The sequence below is a fragment of the Oncorhynchus gorbuscha genome, linkage group LG24 (genome assembly GCF_021184085.1).
Source record: "Oncorhynchus gorbuscha isolate QuinsamMale2020 ecotype Even-year linkage group LG24, OgorEven_v1.0, whole genome shotgun sequence".
In the NCBI taxonomy this organism is placed as follows: Eukaryota; Metazoa; Chordata; class Actinopteri; order Salmoniformes; family Salmonidae; genus Oncorhynchus; species Oncorhynchus gorbuscha.
Window position 1 is genome coordinate 29057388 of NC_060196.1, and position 25840 is coordinate 29083227.

The window sequence follows — 25840 nt, forward strand, 5'->3', positions numbered from 1 at the left end:
TTCTTCACAATATCTTACCACAGCACTGGCAAACCATGTTGACAAACTCCCTGACCAATATGACTGACCTTTGGACCATCATAAGAAGGTTCATGAATATTCTAGTATTCAAATTCCTAATGATATAAATGTAATTATTTGCATAATTTCTAATCCCTTTCATTTATTCCCCCACCACCACTCCTGATTGCACTAAACTAATGGACAACCATAATTCTACTAACTGCTATTCTTACTCACATGTACAGTACATGCAGTTAAATAATTATACATACAGTACCAGTCAAAAGTTGACACACCTACTCATTCAAGGATTTTTCTTTATTTTTCCTATTTCTACATTGTAAGACATCAAAACTATGAAATAACATATGGAATCATGTAGTAACCAAAAAAAAAGTGTTAAACAAATGTAAATATATTTGATTTTTTAGATCCTTCAAAGTAGCCACCCTTTGCTTTGCACTCGTCTGGTTACTACATGATTCCATATGTGTTACTTCATAGTTGATGTCAATGTCTAGTTTTACAACGTAGAAAATAGTTCAAAAAAAAGAAAAACCCTTGAATGTGTAGGTGTGTCCAAACTTTTGACTCGTACTGTACATTCCTAATTTTCTCTTTCTGCAAATGCTGGATTATCACCCGCAGTGGCCAATCCATCAATCATTCTTCAAGCCTCAAAATGTCCACAGATTAAACCATCTTCCCAAGTATGATGCCATTTTGCAATTGAAACCCATTGAAAACCTAACCTTTGAACTGAAGAGGGCGGTCCATAAACGCAGACGAAGGATATCAAGGATCTGGAATGAACGCGAGGCATTCATTTTGACCCCTACCTTTTAAAAATTAAATAATTGTTCAACAAAATCTCTTCATCTGAGCAATTGTATTAGTATAAAAATAATATTTCCCTTTTTTTAAACATACAGCTCAGTATTTCAAATAAATATTTATTTGTGACATTTTTGCTCATCTTTATCAAGGGTGTCAATCATTTCAGACCCCACTGTAGTTTGAATTTCTCATTAGCCTGTCTTTAGGAGGACTTATTCCCCTCGCTGCCCTTCCTTCCCCCGACAGTTGACTAATGGCAGATCAAAACTCATTTCACACATATAGACGTCGCCTACAGACCAGATTAAAATCACAATAGTCTGATGGGTGACAATATTAGGCTATAAATTGCCTATTGTAAATGAAGGATTCAGCACCGAGCATAGCGCCTCGGTGGGGCTTCGTTCATATGATGACGAGTAATATGTAACGTAACAATTACTTTTCTCAAATGTAATGAGCAATATATATAACAGATTCCTTTAATGAATCCAAACACTGATCGAGGACCACCAATCCCCAACATTACAATGATGTGTAATGTAGGGGGGTATAATGTAGGGGACTTGTATGGCTATATAAACACAACTGTTTTTTTTGGTGTACTCTCAAAAGTGTTCTACGGTTGAACGACATGCCACACACTTGACATTTGAATGGCTTCTCTCCAGTATGGATGAGCATATGTCGTTTTCTATCTTTGCTGACATAAAAGCGTTTATCGCATACGGGGCACGGATACGGCCGCTCCCCTGTGTGTCTCCGTAGATGCTCCTGCAGCTCACTCTTCTGCCTACAACCTTTTCCACACTCTTGGCACTTGAATGGCCGTTCTCCAGTGTGTGTCCGGGTGTGTATCCTCAATTCAGCTGTAGATTTGAAACCTTTCCCGCAGAGATCACAGAGGAACGGTCTCTCGCCAGTGTGGATTAACATATGCCTTCTTAACCATACCAACTGAAAAAACTTCTTCCCACAGTCTGGGCAGATGAAAGCCGCATCTTTGTGATGTAACATGTGTTGTTTCAATAGCTCTCTTCTCTGGAACCTTTTCCCACAAGTGGAGCAAGAGTGGGGTTTTCCCTCAACATGACTCTTAGAGTGTGATTGTAGTAGTTTTTCACTCCGGAAACCCTTTCCACACTCGGCGCAGAGGAATGGTTTCTCCCCTGTGTGAATTCGCTCGTGAATAGTCAGGGTATACTGTGTTCGGAACAATCGCTGGCACACTGAGCACTGGTAAGGAGTGGACTCATTTCTCTGATGTAAGCGCAGCTCAGTTAACGAAACAAAAGTCTTCTGACAAGAAGGGCAGGGGAACGGTCCCGTAAATTGATGAGTACGACTGTAGTGGCTCTTCAGGTCCATGCCCTGTGAAAAGATCTCGTCACAAAAGGTGCACTTCAAGATGTCAGGGCACTTGTTGAGCCTTTCCTTTTGGTGAGAAGCAATGTGCCTTACCATGGTTGCTTCAAATTTAAAAGTCTTCTGGCATACGGGACATGCTTTGGGAATTGTCTTTTTATTAGAGGACTGTGCTGTAGTGGTGGGAACTTGAGAGGTTGTTGGTTCCTGGGTTGCTGTACTGGACGGCTGAGGAATCTCATTTCTCTTTTCCCTAAGAGTCGTCGACCATGCTGGCCTACTCCCATTTTTGTGACTTCTATCTAACCGACAACCTCTTTTGCTCTGCTGGTGTCTCTTCCTTTGACTGTGGGATACAAAAGCCTTCAAACATCGGGGACACTTGAAGCGGCTTTTGTCTGGGGCATGATGGTAAAAATAGTGGCTTTTCAAACTAGACGTTTGTGAAAAAGTTGCATGGCATACAGGGCACGTTTTGGAATTATTTGTATTTAAGGGAAGTCCTGGAGTTATGCGTGCAGAAGGGTTATTTGACCCTAACTCCTTCCCTTTTTTGACAGCTTCACTTGTAGGACAACCTCTTTTGTTACTCTGGTGTTTCTTCAAAGCACTAAGGAAGGCAAAAGCCTTCAGACAAAGAGGACACTTAAAAAGTCTTCGGCCTTTGTGAAACACAATAAGATGCCTTCTCAACATATACTGAACTTGAAAAGTCTCATGGCTTAGAAGGCATGTTTTTGGATCAGTACTTGCATTACCGGACTCTCCCGAGATCCTGTCCTTTCCACGCTGATGTTCATTGACCTCCTGTTTCATCATCTCCTCACAATCATTCTGCCAATGTTTTTGTAAGTCGTCCGGATGTTCAAAGCCTTCCCCACACTGGGTGCACTGATGAGGGCTCTGCTCAGTGTGAGATCTCATGTGTGTTGTCAAATCCTTTGCTTCAACAAAACTCTTCCCACATAAGGAGCATATTTTGGCACGTTTGCTTCTTTTAGAAGACTGCCCCGTGGTATGGGAAGCAGGGCGAGGATCACCACCTGGTGTTGAGAGGAGAGAAGTACCATTGTTAAAGAACACAGAGATGTCACTCTCAACCCAGTTATTTCACACACAACTGCCATACCCCCAACTTAAACCATGGAGTTAATTCTACACACACACACACACAGAACTGCCATACGTCAAATATATTGTTTAAAAATATACAAATGTTTTACTCACCTGTCACAAGACCGTTGTCATCAACTTGGGTTTGCGGCACTACGGGCTGAAGTTCCAAATCAGACACATCTTCAACTGCCCGTTTTCTTCCAATATTCATTTGGCTGTCACTTTCATCCCTCTTTCTCTCTTCCGTTGGCTCTCTGGTGGGCGTCTCGTCTTTCCCTTTTCTAGAAACCATTTCCTCATTTAGATGCTCCGACTCGACATCCACAGGAGGCCCTTCATCCTGATCTGAAGACATGACTCCATCTGAAACCTTGACAGTTTCCTTGGAACCAGGCATGTCAGGCATGGCGGCGAGAAAGGTGTGCAGTTCAGAAAAGAATGGACAGGTCGCTCGGCCACTACTGCTTGGGTTCCTCAGTGCTCGTCTGTAGCTGTGCTTCATGTGCTTCATCTTTGATTGGCACTGCTTCCACGTCCTTTTGATGCCAATGTTCTTTAGCCGCTCGGAAACTTCACTGTACGCGTGTTTCTTTCGGTAACTCTGCTCCATCATCTGAAGAACCTGTTTGTTTGACCATACAGAGATCAGTGCTTTCGTCCCCTCCAGGGTCCAGGTCCGTGTATCATTGTCTACCAATGTTGTTGAGGACATATCTTCAACCATCTGTTTGCAAAGTTTTCTGGGGGGGATTTTCATCTTGCTGTCACTTTGAGGGCTGCAAAAAGCATCATCCCTCTTTCCCTCTTCTGTTTGCGTTTTGGTGAGGGTCTCGTCTTTCCCTTTTCCAGAAACCAGTTCCTCATTTAGATGCTCCGACTCGACATCCACAGGCCCTTCATCCTGATTCAAAGACACGACTTCATCGGAAACCTTGACAGTTTCCTTGGGCCCAGGCATGTCAGCGAGAAATTTGTGCAGTTGAGAAAAGAACGGACACGGTCGGCTGCTCGGGTTCCTCAGTGTTTCTCTGTATCTCCACTTCAAGGCTTTTATCTTATTGTGGCACTGCTTCGTTGTCTTTTTGACACCAAGCTCCTTTAAACACTCCGAAATTTCTCTGTACACATGTTTCTTTCTATAACTTTGCTCCATTTTATGAAGAATCTGTTCATCTGACCATACAGAGATGAGCACCGTTGTCTCATCGGGGGTCCAGCAGGTCCATCCGACGTCGTCTGCTGTCATCGATGACGTTGAGGACATGTCTTCTCCATCGACAACCTCGACCTGTAAAACATTATAAGACAACTGATGCTGCAGGCTCTCCTCATAGTTCTCCTCTCCCCATTCTTCGTTCCTTCTATCCGTCATATCCACTGTCTTCTTAACCGTGTCCAAACTCATCCCCAGCGGCTTCTCTGCATGATCTTGCTCTATCAAAGTGTCCCTTTCTTTTCTGGGTGCACATGTGGCTACAGACTGGCTATGTGAGCGTGCTTCATCGATGTCCATTTCCACCCTCTCCGAGAACGTGTGAGACAGTGAAGAGAGGATGCGATCATCAGCACAAGATGAATGACCTGAAACATTTAAAAAAAGAGAAGAAAACAATCAAATATTTTGTCTTCCTGTGACTTTAATGATATATAGTCATTGATTCTTGAAGAATATACATTGCACTCGGAAGGTATTCAGACCACTTGACTTTTTGCATATTTTGTTGTTGCAGCCTTCTTCTAAAATTGATCAAATTGTTTTTTCCTCATCAATCTAAAACACAATACCAAAATATGACAAAGCAAAAACAGGTTTTTAGACATTTCTGCAAGCATATAAAAAAAACTAAAAACTGAAATATTACATTTACATAAGTATTCAGACCATTTACTCAGTACTTTGTTGAAGTACCTTTTTGGCAGTGATTACAGCCTCGAGTCTTCTTGGGTATTATGCTACAAGCTTGGCACACCTGTATTTGGAGAATTTCTCTCATTCTTCTCTGCAGATCCTCTCAAGCTGTCAGGTTGGATGGGGAGCGTTGCTGCACAGCTATTTTCAGGTCTCTCAAGAGATGTTCAAGTCTGGGCTCTGGCTGGGCCACTCAAGAACATTTAGAGACTTGTCCTGAAGCCACTCCTGTGTAGTCTTGGCTGTGTACTTAGGATCACTGTCCTGTTGGAAGCTGAACTTCATCCCAGCCTGTGGTCCTGAGCAGGTTAACATCAAGGATTTCTCTGTACTTTGCTCTGTTCATCTTTCCCTTGATACGGACCAGTCTCACAGTCCATGCAGCTGAAAAAAAGGGTGCAAGGTTTCCTCCAGATGTGACACCTAGTATTCAGGCCAAAGAGTTCAAACTTGGTTTCATCAGGCCAGATAATCTGGTTTCTCATAGTCAGAGTCTTTAGGTGACTTTTGTCAAACTCCAAGCGGGCTGTCCTGTGCCTTTTACTGAGGAGTGGCTTCCGTCTGGCCACTCTACCATAAAGGCCTGATTGGTGGAGTGCTGCAGAGGTGGTTGTCCTTCTAGATGGTTCTCCCATCTCCACAGAGGAACTCTGGAGCTCTGTCAGAGAGACCATCGGGTTCTTGGTCACCTCCCTGTCCAAGGCCCTTCTCCCCCGATTGCTCAGTTTGGCCGGGCGGCCAGCTCTAGGAAGAGTCTAAAGGTATGTTATTTCTTTGTCATTATGGGGTATTGTGTGTAGATTGATGAGAAAAAAACTATTCAATACATTTTAGAATACGGCTGTAACGTAACAAAATGCTTAAAAAGTCAAGTGGTCTGAATACTTTCCGAATGCACTGTATATGCTTGTTTTAATCCATTATTTGTAAACATACTTGTAAACAAACACTTTATAGCCTCAACATGGTTAAAATTATAATTTTGGAATCATGGATAGTCAGTCCTTGCATCCATAGCGTCGTGTACGAATATAAGTGGTTACATTTCTCCAGCCCTATCGCTCAGATGTTTACCAAATCGATACCTTGAAAATAGAAACAGAGCGTCACCCATAGCATATGCCCAGGTTTCCTGTCAAACAATGGGAGCATCTCTGCAAAAGTTCCCGTCCAGTGTAGCAGGTTTAAATGAAATAGGTTTATTTTCTACTGTTATGAAAACAGAGCTGGGGAAAAAAAGCCTACCATTAGTGAACAAATGGCCATGGCATCTGTGGTGTTGGAGGAGAGTCTTCAAAGGCTGAGGTTGAGTCACAGACTGTGCACACTCCTTCAGCATAGAGGGGGCAGGTCTGAGCCAGGATGCTGTCTGAGAACGGGATGTGGTTTTAAAAATGTGCAACAAATTCAATTGACCAAATAACAACAAGAATGTATGGGATACTCAGCAATATGACAACATCAATTCAACAATCGGCCACGGCTGACTTCGCCGGCTCTTCCCAAATTGCTCATACCTGTTGAAATGTTGGTGTTGGGAGCAGTTCCTCCAGCCTGGAGAGGAACTCCCACATCAGAGTCTGCAGTGCCTTATCATACATGGGGCCAAATTCCTCTGGAAAAACTTCCTAGAAGAGTCGAGTATAACAGATTAAATAAATGCATTCTTAATTGAGTGTGAGGCATCCTATTGACATAATTAGTAACTATACAAGTCAACTCAATATTAGCTAATGCAAGCTGAGGTTCAGCAGTACAGAGTAAGCCAGTAACAAGGATTTCATGGAATAGGATATGGAATGGATTGTGCATGCACTGCTGTTCAGTTTAACTCCTAGATTTCAATGTCAGTTTTGCAGAAATATTGTTCTCACACCAACCTGGAAGAAGTGTTCCCTCTCAAGTGGGTCATCTAGAAGAGTTTGGACAAGTTCCAAGAAGTTTGACTCTGATGCCTCCACCTCTGTATCTATCTACAGAAAGTATACATAACACAGTAGGTCAATTAACCTGGCCGGCAGAGTTACAAGTCTTGATCACAGACTGGCACTCACCTCCTTTTCTCTATGAGTAATGATGCAGGTCCTCATCCTGCTCAGGTGTGGCTGGACGGTCTCCGGGGCGGCTGAATGATCAGAGCGACACAACTCCAGAACCAGCTGTCAACAAACAGGTAACACTGAAACATTTTGGACACAAACCAATCTGGCAGTGAGTACGATATAATAATGTTCTAGTATGTGCTATATACTATAAAGTCAAAGCCTGTATCAAGTGAAGCCATGTCACTCAAGTCACCATACTGGCTACACCCGCAGGGGCGCTTGTTGTCGTGAAAAGACCATAGCGGTTTGGCTAACACAGAAACTGTGACGGAAAGCATGATCAGAGAAAGCAGCAAAAATTATTGGTTATGTGGAACCTTCCTGCTGCAGAACCCATTGTAAATCAGTTATATGGCATACATCCACTTAGTACCAAAAAAATATGGTCTGGTTTTAGGGGCCCTTACTGTAGAGGACTCAACAATCATCATGTGTGTGAAATATAACAAACATTGATTGATTAGACATGATTCCATTTGAAGTATTTGTGTACTTGTTTGACATTTTATAACATCTTCTAAACTGTGGACGCGACCAATAAGCTGATTTGATTCTCTATTTTTACCTTTATGGGGAGTCCCATTGAAACCAAGGTCTCTTTCACAAGCGAACTCTACATGTGGACAATGTCACCCAACTTCCTACGTCAACCACACCCCTCTTAATTTCTCACCTGTGCCCGCAGTCCCATGACGAGCTGGACTTTCTCTCTGTAATTCATCAGGTCAGGGGTTATCTCCAACACAGTGGTCACAAACTCCTCCACCAACCCGTAGTCCATTGTGTCTCTGCGCTGAACAACTTGCCATAGAGCTGCGGACACCAGCCGCAGTGGAGGAACCAGAAGACGCAGAGACGACAGAGGAAGAGGACGACCTGGTAGGAAAGAAACGCTTTGTTGACGTTTCAAGCCACCTTTATTGCGATTGCGGACTATCGGACTTTTACATGTCATGTGGCTTTGTTGCCGAGTAGCCTAATGTGGGTGGCAGTAGTAGGGAGCGAAATACCTGCCAAAAGTTTGAGCCTATGTATCGTTAGGATCGCAAGAAAAGCCATGCGTGAAACGTAAATGTGGAATTTTTATCTGTGAACATACAAACACCATGTTACGATTACAGACTAACATTGCAGGCTTGAACAAATCTTGTGTTGCAATTCTGACATATACAATAATACCTTTCAGAGTTTGGGCAGTTTCGTCTCACCAACAACAACAACAAAAAACGTACACCAAACGGTCTGTGAGGTGTACGTTTGGTGTACCCATGCATGTACCTTGTCAAAATATGACTAATTCAGTATTGCACCACATGATTCTCTGGGCTCTGTTTGCAATCATAACCAGTAGTATCTACCAGGAATAATGAATCATAACCAGTAGTATCTACCAGGAATAATGAATCATGGAACAATAATATATGTTTGGTGAATCTATGAATTATGAATGGCCACTGGAGTCCTTGCTACTCAAAATACATTAGAATATTTTTATATTGATTGAATCACTAAATTTTGCCAAAGCATATTCTGTAGGAGGGGTTAATATGAAGTTAAAATAATTTGACATGATTTATATGAATCGGGTAATGAACACACGGACTTTGAAAATAACACGGGAGAGGTTAAACGTAGTCTGGCATAGGTTTATTCCCACACTTTACAATAACTCTGTTGCAGTGGTCTTAGGTAGTCACCGTATAGGCTACTCCCTCCGACACACTGCTGCCCAGTTGAAGAGCTTGTGATCTCCATGCAGCAGCACAGCACCATGCGCCTTAGGAAAAGCCCCTCTTCTAGAGGCATGCAGTCATAGAGTCATAGCCTCATGTAGGACTATTTGCCTACTAGACAAATAAAGTGCAGAGCATGCGATCTTCAGTTTCTTGGCCATTTCTCGCATGGAATAGCCTTCATTTCTCAGAACAAGAATAGACTACCGAGTTTCAGAAGAACGTTCTTTTTGAGCCTGTTATCAAACCCACAAGTGCTGATGCTCCAGATACTCAACTAGTCTAAAGGCAAGTTTTATTGCTTTTTTAAAATTAGAACAGTTTTCAGCTGTGCTAACATAATTGCAAAAGTGTTTTCTAATGATCAATTAGCCTTTTAAAATGCTAAACTTGGATTATCTAACACAACGTGCCATTGGAACACAGGAGTGATGGTTGCTGATAATGGGCCTCTACACCTATATAGATATTCCATAAAAAGATCTGCAGTTTCAATCAAATGTATTTATAAAGCCCTTCTTACATCAGCTGATATCTCAAAGTGCTGTACAGAAACCCAGCCTAAAACTCCAAACAGCAAACAATGCAGGTGTAGAACTACGGTGGCTAGGAAAAACTCCCTAGAAAGGCCAGAACCTAGGAAGAAACCTAGAGAGGAGCCAGGCTATGAGGGGTGTCCAGTCCTCTTCTGGCTGTACCGGGTGGAGATTAACAGGACATGGCCAAGATGTTCAAACGTTCATAGATGACCAACAGGGTCAAATAATAATAATCACAGTGGATGTCGAGGGTGCAACAGGTCAGCTACAATAGTAATTTACAACATCAACAATGTCTACACTGTATTACTGATCAATTTGATGTTATTTTAAATGAACAAAAATGCTTTTCTTTCAAAAAACAAGGACATTTCTAAGTGACCCCAAACTTTTGAACAGTAGTGTATGTTCAACCTTTTGGCAGCCATCTCACTCCATACAGTAGCCTAGAAGCTTGCCTTCTATTGGACAGTGTGTTACTACTTCTACACTGTCAGTGAAACAGAAATGAGTAAACTACATGAATGAAGGGGACTAAGATGTTTTTAAACAATAGTGACATGCATTTATTTGACACTCCTCAATATAACTACTAACATACTACAGTCAATTTAATATACTGAAGCTTTGATTTTCAGACATGGTTTTTTCTTTCTTTAAACCTCCCCACCTTGCCCAAATCCGAACAGCAGGGCACAGTTTTTATTGAGCAAGGCACTTAAACTCCCCCAACTGTTCTCCATCCAGGGGTGCTGCACACTGTGCCTCTCCACGTGTGTGTGTGTTGTCTGGGGGATATTGGGAAAGACAAGAGGACGAATTCCCATTTCAACTAAGCTTGTCCTCCAGCCAGCGCTCTGCTCTCTCTTTTGAACCTTTTTTCTGGTTGCAATTAAGCCTGGTTACAATCTTTAGACAGGCAGCCCAATTCTGATCTTGTTTTTCAGTAATTGGTATTTTAACCAATCAGCTCTGTAAAAGAGTTGCTGTGAGAAGAGCTGATGTGATTGGTCAAAATATCAATTAGTGGGGGAAAAAAATAACTGAACTGGGCTGCCCATCTAAATCCATCCTTAAACTCTTGAAAACGATGATCTGTGTGACTGGGTTTACACGGGCAACCAACTTTATTTTACACCAATTGATCCTTTGACCAATCAAATCAGATAGTTTCATATCAATAGCGACACTGAAAACTATTAATTTCAATTTGCTTACCATTATCTTCCTCATCGTCGGTTTCCTTAGACTCGGGCATGTCAGGCATGGCGGCGAGAAATTCGTGCAGTTCAGAAAAGAACGGACACGGTCGGCTGCTGCTCGGGTTCCTCAGTGTTTCTCTGTATCTCCACTTCAATGCCTTCATTTTATTTTGACACTGCTTCCACGTCCGTTTGACACCGAGGTCCTTTAGCCGCTCCGAAATTTCGCTGTAAACATGTTTGTTTCTGTACGTTTGCTCCATCTTCAGAAGAATCTGTTCGCTTGACCATACGGAGATCAGCACCTTTGTCTCCTCCGGGGACCATGTCCATCCGACATCGTCTGCCAATGACATTGTTGAGTTGATAATCGCCCACAGCAGCTAGTAAGTTATAGTACAAGGTTAATATTAGTGGTAGTACCTAGCTAAATTCAAACGCTTCGGTCGCCTGAACAGTGGACTACTCCCTCTTTGGCTGGCTACTTCCAGGCGTGACGTATTGACGTCATCTACAAGGACCCGTGGTCGAGTTCCAGGTGGTCTTCTTTGCAGTCGTGCTGCGTGTCTGAATAGTGCCAAAGATGTAAGAAATGGAAAGGAATACGGACTAATTTTGATTTAAATGTCTCTGTAAAACAGTCCAGCTGATTGTATCAATGTCTGCACACGGAGTTCAATTTGATCATAATACATGTATTCTATAGAAGTGGCGAGGTCTGACATAATTCCATATTTCAGAGATTACAGAAAAGCATGTCTATTTATTTAATTAGGCAATACATTTTACATTTATGAAGTACTTTGAAAACTTGAATGAAAGAGTGCCTTCATGTTCCATCATAGACCTATGAATTAAAATGTTTACACAAGAAGGCTTACCATTTGTCCTATGGTTTATGTATCAGTTGCAGATTTACCATCAAGGGGCCTCGTGAAAAGGATTATATTTTCTTTAGGAATCCAGTCTCAATTTACTGTTGGTAGTAGAATACACAGGGTTGCAATTTCTAAATTTGTAGTGTATCAGTAGTTGATAGTCACTCAGTTAGCCCACATCAGTTCATTTACCTAGGAATATATAACATTTTAACTCGCTGTCTAAACGTTTTAGTAATCAGGGATGAATTACAGAGGGTCCGAAGGGCACCTCCAGGGCCCCCCCCCCTAGCCTTTTTGGGGGCCCCTCTTGATTTTGTTATTCAACCAGATATTGTATGAACATGACATAAGTCAAGGCAAAATGTGTATAATTGCAGGATATTAGTTTTAAAACTGCAAAGCAAATTGTGCAGTATTCCAAGAAAGTAGCTTTAAAACTACAAATATGTTCTCTACTCAGCAAAATGTGTAGAATTGCTGAAAATGAACTTTAACATTGAATTTGATCATAAACCATTGAATCATACTCCCTCCTCCCAATAACAAGAAACACACCCCTTTATCATTTTATTTCCATCACCCCAAAAAAATTGATGTTGAGGTGGTGTTGAACAATTGAAGCACCCTATCGATATGACTCGAGTCTGATAATCTGTGCAATATGACTGAATTGCAGGCCAGAAACATCAGGGTCATTCCTACAATGTGGTGCCTTTTCTGTTCCCAGGAACTATCACTTCTTATTTAGTGTAAAATGTTGATTCCAAAAAGCTTTAAATATAAAAGATCAAGTGTCTTACCGTGAAAACACAAAAATGTGGATCTTGAAAGGTAATTGTATGCATAATGCATACTTTTTTTCAGTGGATGTAGGTGTTTTTTTGCCATGAACTCAACTGTTATCCATCAATGTCCATGAGAAATAGAACCCATTAAAATATTTAAAAGCTTTCTTCATTATTTTACAGTCCAAATTCATTTCTCTCTCTTCAAAAGTTTTTTTTCATGATTATTGTATTTATTATTTTATTTAAGATTTTCTGTGTGTCCCTGATGTCACTTCCCACCCTGTTATTTTGTTGTACTGCTCCTTTAAAACAGCCCCTTCCTACAATGCCACCACATAGAGCTTGCCAGCTTGTAGTCCTTTAAAGCAGATATTCCTATGGGGGGGGGAAATTAAAATGGGGAAAGAATAGGGTTTTGGGTTAAATGCCGATAATAAGGTCGGAGGTTAACACAGGCTTAGATCTTATATACGTTTTGTTTATTATTACATAAATGTTTCAAACCTCAAAGTCTAGTTAGCTGACAAAGATTATCTCATAGAACAAAAACAGGTCAGATCTCCTAATCCTGTGTTTACCACAGACCTTATTTTCAGCGTTTATCCAAAACCCCTACAAAAGACACCATTAATTTCCCCCCATAGGCTTTGTCCAACAAACCATGGAGTTAGTGCCTACAAAACAACACCAATATTGACTATTTCTCTCTATTCAGGAAGTGTCATACTTTTTTGGTGGGAAAACAATGGTGCAAAGGCTAAATAAATAAACACTTATCTATTTTTCCATGTTGTTATTCTGTATGTCCCACTCAAATTCCTCAAAATGTTAAAACGTTTGATAGGGAAGTTCAAATCCGGTTCAAGTGTTCACTATTATGCTACCTCAATCTTGCTCCCTCACAGAGCTATGGCCAATTTAGGCTCCAAATTTCCAGTTATGTTGACACTGTTAGGGTTATGTACCTAACCGGTTGGAAAATGCACCTAAACATTTAAGTGCCCGAGCTTGACCAATATGTTTTTCATAAAGTCAAACATGTAATTTTTCTGATAGAATACAATTTTTTTTTTTTAAAGATACTTTTCCCCCAAAAGTTAGAAGGTCCAAAAGGCACCGCAGACTAGGAATGACCCAACTAAATAACTAAAATAACCAAACGCTATGCCCATGCCTTTAAAAAACAATTTAATAACAGTCACATACATAACACGTCCTTTTAAGTTTTTTTTTTTTTTTTACAAAATCCATCATTGTAACAAAAAACAAACATACTACTCCGTGGTTTATATTGTTGTTGTCACTTTGTAAAATACTTTTTCTTAACTTCATATTATTACTTGACGGGACGCACATCTTAAAATGTGGCTTACAGGTCTAGTTCTGTCAGTCAGGAAACCACTTACTATAATGATGTGTTATGTAGGGGACTTGTGTGCCTATATGAACACCTCTTGGTTTGTTGGTGTACCCTCAAATGCCCTTTACGGTTGAAAGCCATGCCACACACTTGACATTTGAATGGCTTCTCTCCAGTATGGATGAGCATATGTCGTTTTCTATCTTTGCTGACATAAAAGCGTTTATCGCACACGGTGCACGGATACGGCCGCTCCCCTGTGTGTGTCCGCCGATGTATCTGCAGATGACACTTCTGCTTAAAACTCGTTCCACATTCTGGGCACTTGAATGGCCGTTCTCCAGTGTGTGTCCGGGTGTGCAATCTCAATTCAACTGTAGATTTGAAACCTTTTCCGCAGAGATCACAGAGGAACGGTCTCTCGCCAGTGTGGATTAACATATGCCTTCTTAACCATACCAACCGAAAAAACTTCTTCCCACAGTCTGGGCAGATGAAAGCGGCATCTCTGTGATTTAACATGTGTTGTTTCAACAGTTCTTTTCGCTTGAAACTTTTCCCACAATGGGAGCAGGTGTGGAGTTCTCCCTCAACATGAATCTTAGAGTGTTCTTCCAGGGTTTTTGCATCCCGGAAACTTTTTCCACACTCAGCACAGAGGTACGGTTTTTCCCCTGTGTGAATTCTCTCATGAACAGTCAGCTTGTCAAGTGATAAGAATGAGCGCCGGCACAAAGAGCACTGGTAAGGAGTGGACTCATTTCTCTGATGTAAGCGCAGCTCAGTTAACGAAACAAAAGTCGTCTGACAAGAAGGGCAGGGGAACGGCCCAGTAAATTGATGAGTACGACTGTAGTGGCTCTTCAGGTCCATGCACCGAGAAAAGATCTCGTCACAAAAAGAGCACTTGAAGACGGCAGGGCACGTGTCGGGGGTCGAGTTCAGTCCGGCAACATTTCCATTTGACCCAAACTCCTTCCTTTTTTTGACGGCATCACTTGTAGGACGACCTCTTTTTTCACTCTGGTCTTTCTTCAAATCACGGAGGTACCCAAAACCCTTCATACACAGAGGACACTTAGAAAGTCTTTTGCCTTTGTGAAATACAATAAGACGGTTTTTTGACACACACTGAAATTCAAAGGTCTCATGGCTTAGATGGCATGTTTTTGGATCAGTACTTGCATTACCGGACTCTCCCGAGATCCTGTCCTTTCCACGCTGATGTTCATTGACCTCCTGTTTCATCATCTCCTCACAATCATTCTGCCAATGTTTTTGTAAGTCGTCCGGATGTTCAAAGCCTTCCCCACACTGGGTGCACTGATGAGGGCTCTGCTCAGTGTGAGATCTCATGTGGGTTGTCAAATCCTTTGCTTCAACAAAACTCTTCCCACAAAAGGAGCATATTTTGGCGCGCTTGCTTCTTTTCGAAGACTGCCCCGTGGTATGGGAAGCAGGACGAGGATCACCACCTGGTGTTGAGAGGAGGATACAGAAGGTAGTCACTCACCCCTAACTTGAGAGTTGGAATGACATTTTCCACACACGTAAAACGTCCAGAAATGAATATATTGTTCTAAGTGATATCAAAATGTTTTACTCACCGGTCATCAGAAGGGTCTCATCAAGTTGCGTCAACATCACTACGGGCTGAAGGTCCATATCTGACGTGTCTTCGACCATCTGTTCGCAACGGTGGGATATTCCTCCGATTTTCACCCTGCTGTCACTCTGAGGGCTGTGAAAGGCCTCATCCCCTTTCCTCGCGTCTGCTCTCACTCCGGTGAGTGTCTTGTGCGTCTCCTTTCCGAAAGCCATTTCCTCGTGTAGATTCTCTAACTTGACATCCACAGAAGGCCCTTCATCCTGATCGCAGAACATGACTTCTGGATCCGAAACCTTGAGCGTTTCCTTCGACTCAGGCAACTGGGTATCAGTTGCATCATGCGTGGCGGCGGGAAAGGTGTGCAGTTCAGAAAAGAACGGACAGGTCGCTCGGCCACTACTGCTTGGGTTCCTCAGTGCTCGTCTGTAGCTGGGCTTCATGTCCTTTATCTTTGTTTGACACTGCTTTCGAGTCCTTTTGACGCCAAGCTCCTTCACCTGCTCTGAAATGTCGCCGTACACATGTTGTTTTCTGTAACTCCGTTCCATCTCCCGAAGAATCGGTTTCTTTGACCATACAGAGATCAGCGCTTCCGTTTCCGTTGGGGTCCAGGTCCATCCGACGTTGTCGGCTGTCGTCGATGACGTTGAGGACATGTCTTCTCCATCGACAACCTCGACCTGTAAAACATTATAAGCCAACTGATGCTGCAGGCTCTCCTCATAGTTCTCCTCTCCCCATTCTTCGTTCCTTCTATCCGTCATATCCACTGTCTTCTTAACCGTGTCCAAACTCATCCCCAGCGGCTTCTCTGCATGATCTTGCTCTATCAAAGTGTCCCTTTCTTTTCTGGGTGCACATGTGGCTACAGACTGGCTATGAGAGCGTGCTTCATCGATGTCCATTTCCACCCTCTCCGAGAACGTGTGAGACAGTGAAGAGAGGATGAAATCATCAGCACAAGATGAATGAGCTGAAAGTGGAAAAGAGAGAACAATAAAATGTCTTATTGTGATTGCTACATGTTTTTTTTATACCTTTAAATCCATTACATACCCATTGATTCTTGAAGAATATAACTTATAAATGCTTCATGAGCTCTGTTCAACTGTCTTACCCATATCAGAACCCCAAATATAAGATCGTTTGTAAAAAAACGCAATTGTAAAACACCGTATAGCCTCAAAACCTGGTTAAAACTATTTTGGTATCACGAATGGTCAGTCCTCGGTTTAGGAATATGAATGATTTCATCTTTCCAGCCCCATCCCTCAGCTCTTTACCAAATCGATATCTTGAAAAGAACATATGAAGCGTAAATGAATGCAGGGCCATGCTGCTTCCGCCCAGGTTTCCTTTCAAACACCAGGAACATCTCACGCTCTGCAAACGTTACACGTCCAGTGTAGCAGGCCTGTTCGTCTCTGAGCATGATTTAAAAATGTTACAAATCATTTATTTTCTACTGTTATGAAAACAGAGCTGGGGAAAAAAGCCTACCATTAGTGAACAAATGGACATGGCATCTGTGGTGTTGGAGGAGAGTCTTCAAAGGCTGAGGTTGAGTCACAGACTGTGCACACTCCTTCAGCATAGAGGGGGCAGGACTGAGCCAGGATGCTGTCTGAGAACGGGAGGTGGTTTTAAAAATGTGCAACAAATTCAATTGACCAAATAACAACAAGAATGTATGGGATACTCAGCAATATGACAACATCAATTCAACAATCGGCCAAGGCTGACACCGCCGGCTCTTCCCAAATTGCTCATACCTGTTGAAATGTTGGTGTTGGGAGCAGTTTCTCCAGCCTGGAGAGGAACTCCCACATCAGAGTCTGCAGTGCCGTGTCATACATGGGGCCAAATTCCTCTGGAAAAACTTCCTAGAAGACACATTAAAGTGCATCTGAGTGGTGTGCAACAGATGAAATGCATTCTTAATTGAGTGTGAGGCATCCTATTGACATCATTAGTAGCTGTACGTTGTTGGATTCTAGCTTGAAATATACTTCTTCATGTTTCCATACTAGAACTTATTGAACTTCTTGTTTCTAAGGAGGGAGGCAAAGGGCAATAGTGAAGTCTGATAAGGCAGGCCAGCAGCAGGAGGAGCGAAGATTGTCAAGTCAACTGATGAAGTGAGAGGAAACCTCTGGGGGGGCAGAGGGGCCCACCACAACAGCCCTCCTACTACAGTCCTCTCACATACCTTCACCTCCACGCACACGGAGGTTCTAGCGTCCGGCAGTGAGAGGACCCAATTAAGGTCCTGTCTAGCAACAGAGAAGTATTGGCTGTCGAGACGTGCAAAGAGTTGACCCCGCCTATTAGTTGGTTATAAACATGTGCTTGTGTAATCATGCCTCGTCTTCGCAGCTGTATGACCCAGTGGGTGAAAACTTGGTTTGAGATTTTTCCTAGTTGTCCATTTGAGTTTTTAACTCCGTTTGTTCAGAACCTAACAACGTCAACTCAATATTAGCTACAAGTTGCGATCCGGCAGAACTGAGTAGTGGGAGTGATGAGGATTTCAATGGGATACCATTTTTTGTATTTTATTAGGATTCTCATTAGCTGTTGAAACGTGACATAAAACAGAACATTAATAGACAAGAACAGCTCAAGGACAAAACTACATACATCTAAAAAGCGGCACACGTAGCCTACATATCAACACATACACACAAACCATCGAGGTGTTGCTTTAGCTGTTTTTTTTAACCAGGTTTGCTGTTCATTTAAGCAATATGAGACGGAAGGGAGCTCCATGCAATAACAGCTCTATATAACACTGTCCACTTTCCTTTAATTTGATTTGTTCTGGATTTGGGGAGTGTGAAAAGACACCTGGTGACATGTCTGGTGGGGGAACTGTGTGCCTGTCAGTGCTGTTGACTATGTTAACATGAATGTTCAACACAAGCGATTCAGTCAGTCTCTCCTCAACTCTTAGCCAAGAGAGACTGGCAAGAATAGTATTTATATCAGCCCTCTGACGTACCGAAGACATACCGCTCTGTTCTGGGACAGCTGCAGCTTAACGAGGTCTTTCTTTGCAGCACTTGACCAGATGACTGGACAATAATCACGTTAAGACAAAACTAGAGCCTGCAGGACTTGCTTTTTGGAGTGTGGTGTCAAAAAAGCAGAGCACCTCTTTATTACGGACAGACCTCCCCCTCCCATCTTTACAGCCGTTGAATCTGTATGTTTTGACCGTGACAGTTTACTATCTAAGGTAACGCCAAGTCATTTAGTCTCCTCAACTTGTTCAACAGCCACACCATTCAGAATGAGGAATAGATTGTGCACACACACACTACGGTTCAGTTTACCTCCTTGATTTCAATGTCAGTTTAGCAGAAAAATTGTTCTCACACCAACCTGGAAGAAGTGTTCCCTCTCAAGTGGGTCATCTAGAAGAGTTTGGACAAGTTCCAAGAAGTTTGACTCTGATGCCTCCACCTCTGTATCTATCTACAGAAAGTATACATAACACAGTAGGTCAATTAACCTGGCCGGCAGAGTTACAAGTCTTGATCACAGACTGGCACTCACCTCCTTTTCTCTATGAGTAATGATGCAGGTCCTCATCCTGCTCAGGTGTGGCTGGACGGTCTCCGGGTCGGCTGAATGATCAGAGCGACACAACTCCAGAACCAGCTGTCAACAAACAGGCAACACTGAAACATTTTGGACACAAACCAATCTGGCAGTGAGTACGATGTAGGAATATTACAGTCGGTGGTATATCCTAAAGTACAGCCGAAACCTGTATTAAGAAATTGGGAACACTGCCCTGTGTAGGGTGCAGTCTTTCGGATGGAACGTTAAATTGGTGTCCTGACTCTCTGAGGTCATTAAAGATCCCATGGCACTTATTGTAAGAGTAGGGGTGTTAACCCTGGTGTCCTGGCTAAATACCCAATCTGGCCCTTAAACCATCACGGTCACCTAATAATCCCCAGTTTACAATTGGCTCATTCATCCCCCTCCTCTCCACTTTAACTATTCCCCAGGTTGTTGCTGCAAATGAGAACGTGTTCTCAGTCAGCTTACCTGGGAACATAATGAATAACAAATACTGTAGAGGACGAAACAAACATCAATTTCTGTAGGGGGATTTTGACAACACCGGGTCACCCAATTTTCTACCTTAACCACACCCCTCTTAATTTCTCACCTGTGCTTGCAGTCCCATAACGAGCTGGACTTTCTCTCTGTAATTCATCAGGTCAGGGGTTATTTCCAACACAGTGGTCACAAACTCCTCCACCAACCCGTAGTCCATTGTGTGTCTGCGCTGAACAACTTGCCATAGAGCTGCGGACACCAGCCGCAGTGGAGGAACCAGAAGACGCAGAGACGACAGAGGAAGAGGACGACCTGGTAGGAAAGAAACACTTTGTTGACGTTCCAGGTCACACTTTTTTGAAATTGCAGCGTACAGATGAGCAGATCTCACACATCCCGGTGATGTTATGTTGCTGGCTAGCTAAATGTGGGTGGCAGTAGCCTAGAGATTTACCTTCCACTGGACAGGTTATATATCCTATAACTACTTAACTATAACTACTTCTCCACTTTCATAGTGAAACAGACTTGAGCCTACATGAATATAGGTAACTAAGATTTTTTTTGTTTGTTTAAATAGAGCCGGCATTCCACTTACATGTAAGTACATGCCTTTATTTGATACTTCTCAATATAACAACTGACCACATACTGTACCTATACTGCAGTAAATTTAACATAATGAAGCTTTGGTTTTCAGATGAAAGAAAGATGTTTTTTAAACCTCCCAATCTTCGTTAAATTGAAAATATCTTGCTTGTGGTGCCATTCAACTTTCTAAATCCATGCTGTAGTCATCCTTCCAGCGGGATCAAGATTAACCGCATCAAAACAATCCTAATCACAGCCTTTGGGTTTTGAAAAATGCAAAAACAACATTTATTCCTGAATAAAAGGTCAGATTGGATGACCAAAAATGAATCCCTATTCTGAGAATCAGCATAACATTTTTCTGTGTTGAAATAACCCATTCTAACATTTAATTCAATTCGATTTCTAAAACTAGTTTTGAAAAATTGGGCCCTGCTGTTGTGTTCTTGAACAAGGCACTTAGCCCCCCGACAACTGCTCTCAATCCAGAGGCGCTGCACCCTGTGCCAAGGCCCTGTGCAGTCGAAAACTATGTTTATATACTGAAAAAAAAAATCAACGCAACATGTAAAGTGTTGGTCTCATGTTTCATGAGCTGAAAGTAAAGATCCCTCACAAAAAGCTTACTTGTTGCCAATATTGTGCACAAATTTGTTTGCATCCCTGTTAGTGAGCATTTCTCCATTGCCAAGATAATCCATCCACCTGATAGGTTTGGCATATCAAGAAGCTGATTAAACATTATGATCATTACACAGGTGCACCTTGTGCTGGGCACAATAAGGCCACTAAAATGTGCAGTTGTGTCACACAACGCCACAGATGTCTCAAGTTGAGGGAACATGCAATTGCCATGCTGACTGCAGGAATGTCCACCAGAGCTGTTGCCAGATAATTAAATGTTAATTTCTATACCATATGCCACCTCCAACTTAATTTTTGAGAATTTGACAGTACTTCCAACCGGCCTCAGAACTGCAGACAATGTGTAACCATGGACTAGAGGTCAACCGATTATGATTTTTGCCGGTTATTGGAGGACCAAAAAAAGCTGATACCGATTAATCGGCCAATTGTTTTTTAAACATTTATTTATTTGCAATAATGACAATTTCAACAATACTGAATGAACACTTATTTTAACTTATTATGCATCAATTTAGCCTCAAATATAATGAAACATTCAAAAACAAAGTGTTGGAGAAGTAAAAGTGCAATATGTGCCATGTAAAAAAGCTAACATTTAAGTTCCTTGCTCAGAACATGAGAACATATGAAAGCTGGTGGTTCCTTTTAACATGAGTCTTCAATATTCCCAGGTAAGAAATTTTAGGTTGAGATTATAGGAATATTTCTCTCTATACCATTTGTATTTCATATACCTTTGACTATTGGATGTTCTTATAGGCACTTTAGTATTGCCAATGTAACAGTATATCTTCCATCCCTCTCCTTGCCCCTATGTGGGCTCGAACCAGGAACACATCGACAACAGCCACCCTCGAAACATCGTTACCCATCGCTCCACAAAAGCCGCGGCCCTTGCAGAGCAAGGGGATCAACTACTCCAAGTCTCAGAGCGAGTGACGTTTGAAATGCTATTAGCACGCACCCCGCTAACTAGCTAGCCATTTCACATCGGTTACACCAGCCTAATCTCGGGAGTTGATAGGCTTGAAGTCATAAACAGCAGCTGCTGGCAAATGCACGAAAGTGCATTTGAATGAGTGCTTACGAGCCTGCTGCTGCTCAGTCAGACTGCTCTATCAAATATCAAATCATAGACTTAATTACAACATAATAACACACAGAAATGCGAGCCTTAGGTCATTAACATGGTCAAATCCGGAAACTATCATTTAAAAAATAAAACGCTTATTCTTTCAGTGAAATACGGAACCATTCCGTATTTTATCTAACGGATGGCATCCGTAAGTCTAAATATTGCTCTTACATTGTACAACCTTCAATGTTATGTCATAATTATGTACAATTCTGGTAAATTAATTACGGCCTTTGTTCGGAATAAATGGACTTCACACATTTCGCAATGAGCCAGGCGGCCCAAACTGCTGCATCTACCCTGACTCCTTGCACGGAACGGAAGAGAAGTGACAATTTTCCTAGTTATAAGAAATTCATGTTAGCAGGCTATATTAACTAAATATGCAGGTTAAAAAATATATACTTGTGTATTGATTTTTAAAGAAAGGCATTGATGTTTATGGTTAGATACATTGGTGCAACGACAGTGCTTTTTTCGCTAATGCGCTTGTTAAATCATCACCCGGTTGTCGAAGTAGGCTGTGATTCGATGAGAAATTAACAGGCACCGCATCGATTATATGCAATACAGGACACGCTAGATAAACTAGTAATATCATCAACCATGTGTAGTTAACTAGTGATTATGTTAAGATTGATTGTTTTTTAAACGATATGTTTAATGCTAGCTAGCAACATACCTTGGTTTCTTGCTGCCCTCGCGTAACAGGTAGTCAGCCTGCCACGCAGGCTCCTTGTGGAGTGCAATGTAACGCAGGTGGTTAGAGAGCTGGACTAGTAACCGGAAGGTTGCAAAAACGAATCCCCGAGCTGACAAGGTAAAAATCTGTCATTCTGCCCCTGTTCCTTGGCCGTTATTGAAAATAAGAATGTGTTCTTAATTGCCTTGCCTAGTTAAAGGTGTAAATTAAAAAGAATAATAAATAAATAGGCAAATCTGTGTCCAAAAATACAGATTACCGATTGTTATGAAAACTTGAAATTGGCCCTAATTAAATCGGCCATCCCGATTAATCGGTCGACCTCTACCACGGACAGCTGATAAAACTGACGAGTATTGCTGTCTGTAATGAAGCACATGTGGGGAACAACACAGTTAATCTCATGAAATTGTTGCATGTTGCGTTTATATTTTTGTTCAGTATATATCAGTATACCACACATTAAGAACACCTTCCTAATATTGATGCACCATTCTTGAAACACAAGGGACACTGTTGAGTGTGAAAAACCCAGCAACATTGCAGTTCTTGACACAAACCGAAGCGCCTGGCACCTACTACCATACCCCGTTCAAAGGCACTTCAATCTTTTGTCTTGCCCATTCACCCTCTGAATGGCCCACATACACAATCCATGTCTCAATTGTCACAAGGCTTAAACCAAAAAAAAAGTGGATTAAACAAGTGACATCATTTAGGGATCATAGCTTTCACCTGGTCAGTCTGTCATGGAATGAGCAAGTGTTCTTAATGTTTTGTATCCTCAGTGTATATTTCCACACTATGAGGTAGGAATAATACTGTGACAATGTGAAAATTATGATAATGCCCTTTAGTGTAAAAGCTGTATGAAAATAACACCTGAAATTTCAGCCTGTTTTGGTGGGATGGAATTTTGGTCACCTTGATATACTAATTTCTTGACAATTGCTCACCGCTCTTCGTCCTCGACGACTTCAACCTCCCAACGTCTCGCTTCAATTCATTTCTTTCAATGCTCTCTTTCCCATCCTTGCCTCTTTTGTCCTCACCCTTTCCCAGTCCCTTCCCACTCACAAGGCAGGCAATACTTTTGCCTACTAATCTCACTGAAACCCACCCCCAGATACCCAGATGGCAATGCACTGTCACAATCTTCGCTCTCTCTCTCTCCCACTACTATCATATCTACCTTCTGGTAAATCCTTCTCCCTCCTGTATCCTGATTCTGCCTCTTCCACCCTACTCCCCTCCCGCATCCTATGACTCGCACTCAGTGGAGACTGGTGGGGGGAGCTATAGGAGGACGGGCTCGTTGTATTGGCTGGAGTGGAATAAATGGAACGGTATCAAACATATGGAAACCACGTGCTTTACTCCGGTCCTTTTATTCCATTCCAGCCAAAAGAATGAGCCCATCCTCCTACAGCTCCTCCCACCAGCCTCCACTGCTCACACTGTCCCCTTTCCTCCCAGCCAGCTTGGCCCTCCCCTCCTGGGGAAGGCCTGCCCTCTTCAAGACCGCTCCATCACGGTTGACAACTCCACAGTGTCCCCTACCCAGAGTGCAAAGAACCTGGACAACACCCCGTTGTTCACTGCAAACATCAAAGCAGTAATTCGCTCCTGCAGGTTCATGCTCTACAACATGGGTTGAGTATGACTATACCTAACACAAGAAGCAGCGCAGGTCCTAATCCAGGCACTTTGATATTTCGATTTTTTTTTAAACGGCTGGGGTGTGTATAATTTGTGGAACGTTCCAAAAACTAAGTAAATACAAAGTTGTATAGCGGCAGAATAAGATACCGTGTAGTGAGTAGGCTATTGAATTACGTGTTTCACTCGCCACGTTTATTCCTAAAACTTTCTGTCCTCACTCTGGACAAACGTTAAGAATAAGCTACGTGGTGAGTTGATGCCTGTTCGGCAACTAGTTATCTAGGTGAATTGATCAAGCTTCTTTGTATGCATTGTTTGTTGACAACCTTGTACTTTAGACGTTTTTGGAACGTTCTACAAATTATACCCACCCATATCCTGGCCTAAATTGTGACATCGCTCACACACTATAATTCAGACATTTACCCGGCGACAACAAAACTCTTGAAAATCTTGAAGTATAAAATAATGTTACTCCATTTTTTTGTAATTTAAATCTATACATAGTTCAAGAAAGCAATTAGCGATGATAGTGTGTCACTGAAAACTACACATTTAACCTTTGCTTACCATCTTCCTCGTCGCCAGTTTCCTTGGACTCGGTCAGATCAGGCATGGCGGCGAGAAATTCGTCCAGTTCGGAAAATAATGGAAAGGTTGTTCGGTCACTACTGCTTGGGTATCTGCGTGTTTCTCTGTATCTCCACTTCAAGGCCTTCATCCTATTTTGACACTGCTTCCACGTCCGTTTGACACCAATGTCATTTAGCCGCTCCGAAATTTCCCTGTAAACATGTTTGCTTCTACACGTTTGCTCCATTTTCAGAATATTCTGTTCGTCTGACCATACAGAGATCAGCGCCTTTGTCTCCTCCAGCGACCATGGCCATTCGACATCGTCTGCCAATGACATTGTCGACAATATTGATCTAGTTTTGTTGATGGTAGCCTACAGAATCTAGTAAATTAGCACATGGTTAATATCAGTGGTAGTAGCTACATTCAATACCTTTGGTCGCCTAAACAAATTGGTGGGCTACTTCCAAACATGACGTCATCTACAAGAAGCAATGGTCGAGTTCCAGGTGGTCCTCTTTGAAGTAGTCCTGCGTATGTGAATATTGCCATATCGAAAGATGTTAGGAAATGGAACGAAAGGAATACAAACGGACTTGCCGAAGGACAGCATCAGTTGGCCGTTTCTCTGCAAAACAGCCAAGTAGATAGTATCAATCCAATCATAGCAAATTAATTCTGTAGAACAGGTGATGTCTGACATAATTCCACATTACCGGGAAGCATTTCTGCTCCACAATTTTATGTATATTAATGTACTTTGAAAACTTCTCTGAAAAAGTGCCTTCTGAAAACCTTGACACGGAGGTGTGTCACCGGCGCCGAGCTCCCTGACATCCAGGACCTATATGTCAGAGGGAGGCCCGAAGAATCCACCCAAGCCATACACTGTTCACTCTGCTACCTTCCGGCACATAGCCGCAGGAAGTAGGGGTGCTGCAGTAGTGCACTGGGCCTTTACTAGTCCTGTATAATCGGACCGAGATAGCCATCTGTAGTGCAGG

General features: G+C 42.2%; 2 protein-coding genes across 3 annotated transcripts; both read right to left on the minus strand.

Moving 5' to 3' along the window:
- Positions 1-471: 471 nt before the first annotated feature.
- LOC124012769 lies at positions 472-11355 on the minus strand. 2 transcript variants are annotated; one of them, XM_046326715.1, is made up of 8 exons: positions 10826-11352; positions 8009-8211; positions 7285-7389; positions 7111-7203; positions 6748-6858; positions 6476-6599; positions 3433-4902; positions 472-3248 (listed from the first exon to the last, which is right to left on the minus strand). In XM_046326715.1, the coding sequence occupies exons 1-8, from the start codon at positions 11163-11165 to the stop codon at positions 1366-1368; spliced, it is 4329 nt and encodes a 1442-aa protein (XP_046182671.1). In that variant the 5' UTR covers positions 11166-11352; the 3' UTR covers positions 472-1365. The 2 variants fall into 2 exon arrangements, with proteins under 2 accessions (XP_046182671.1, XP_046182672.1); XM_046326716.1 differs by lacking the exons at positions 472-3248; positions 3433-4902 and adding an exon at positions 6088-6315 and having other exon boundaries at positions 10826-11355.
- A 2294-nt stretch (positions 11356-13649) lies between these two features.
- LOC124012770 lies at positions 13650-25806 on the minus strand. Its single transcript, XM_046326717.1, has 8 exons — positions 24831-25806; positions 19631-19833; positions 19006-19110; positions 18832-18924; positions 17220-17330; positions 16948-17071; positions 15446-16420; positions 13650-15313 (listed from the first exon to the last, which is right to left on the minus strand). The coding sequence occupies exons 1-8, from the start codon at positions 25171-25173 to the stop codon at positions 13884-13886; spliced, it is 3384 nt and encodes a 1127-aa protein (XP_046182673.1). The 5' UTR covers positions 25174-25806; the 3' UTR covers positions 13650-13883.
- Between the last annotated feature and the right edge of the window lie 34 nt (positions 25807-25840).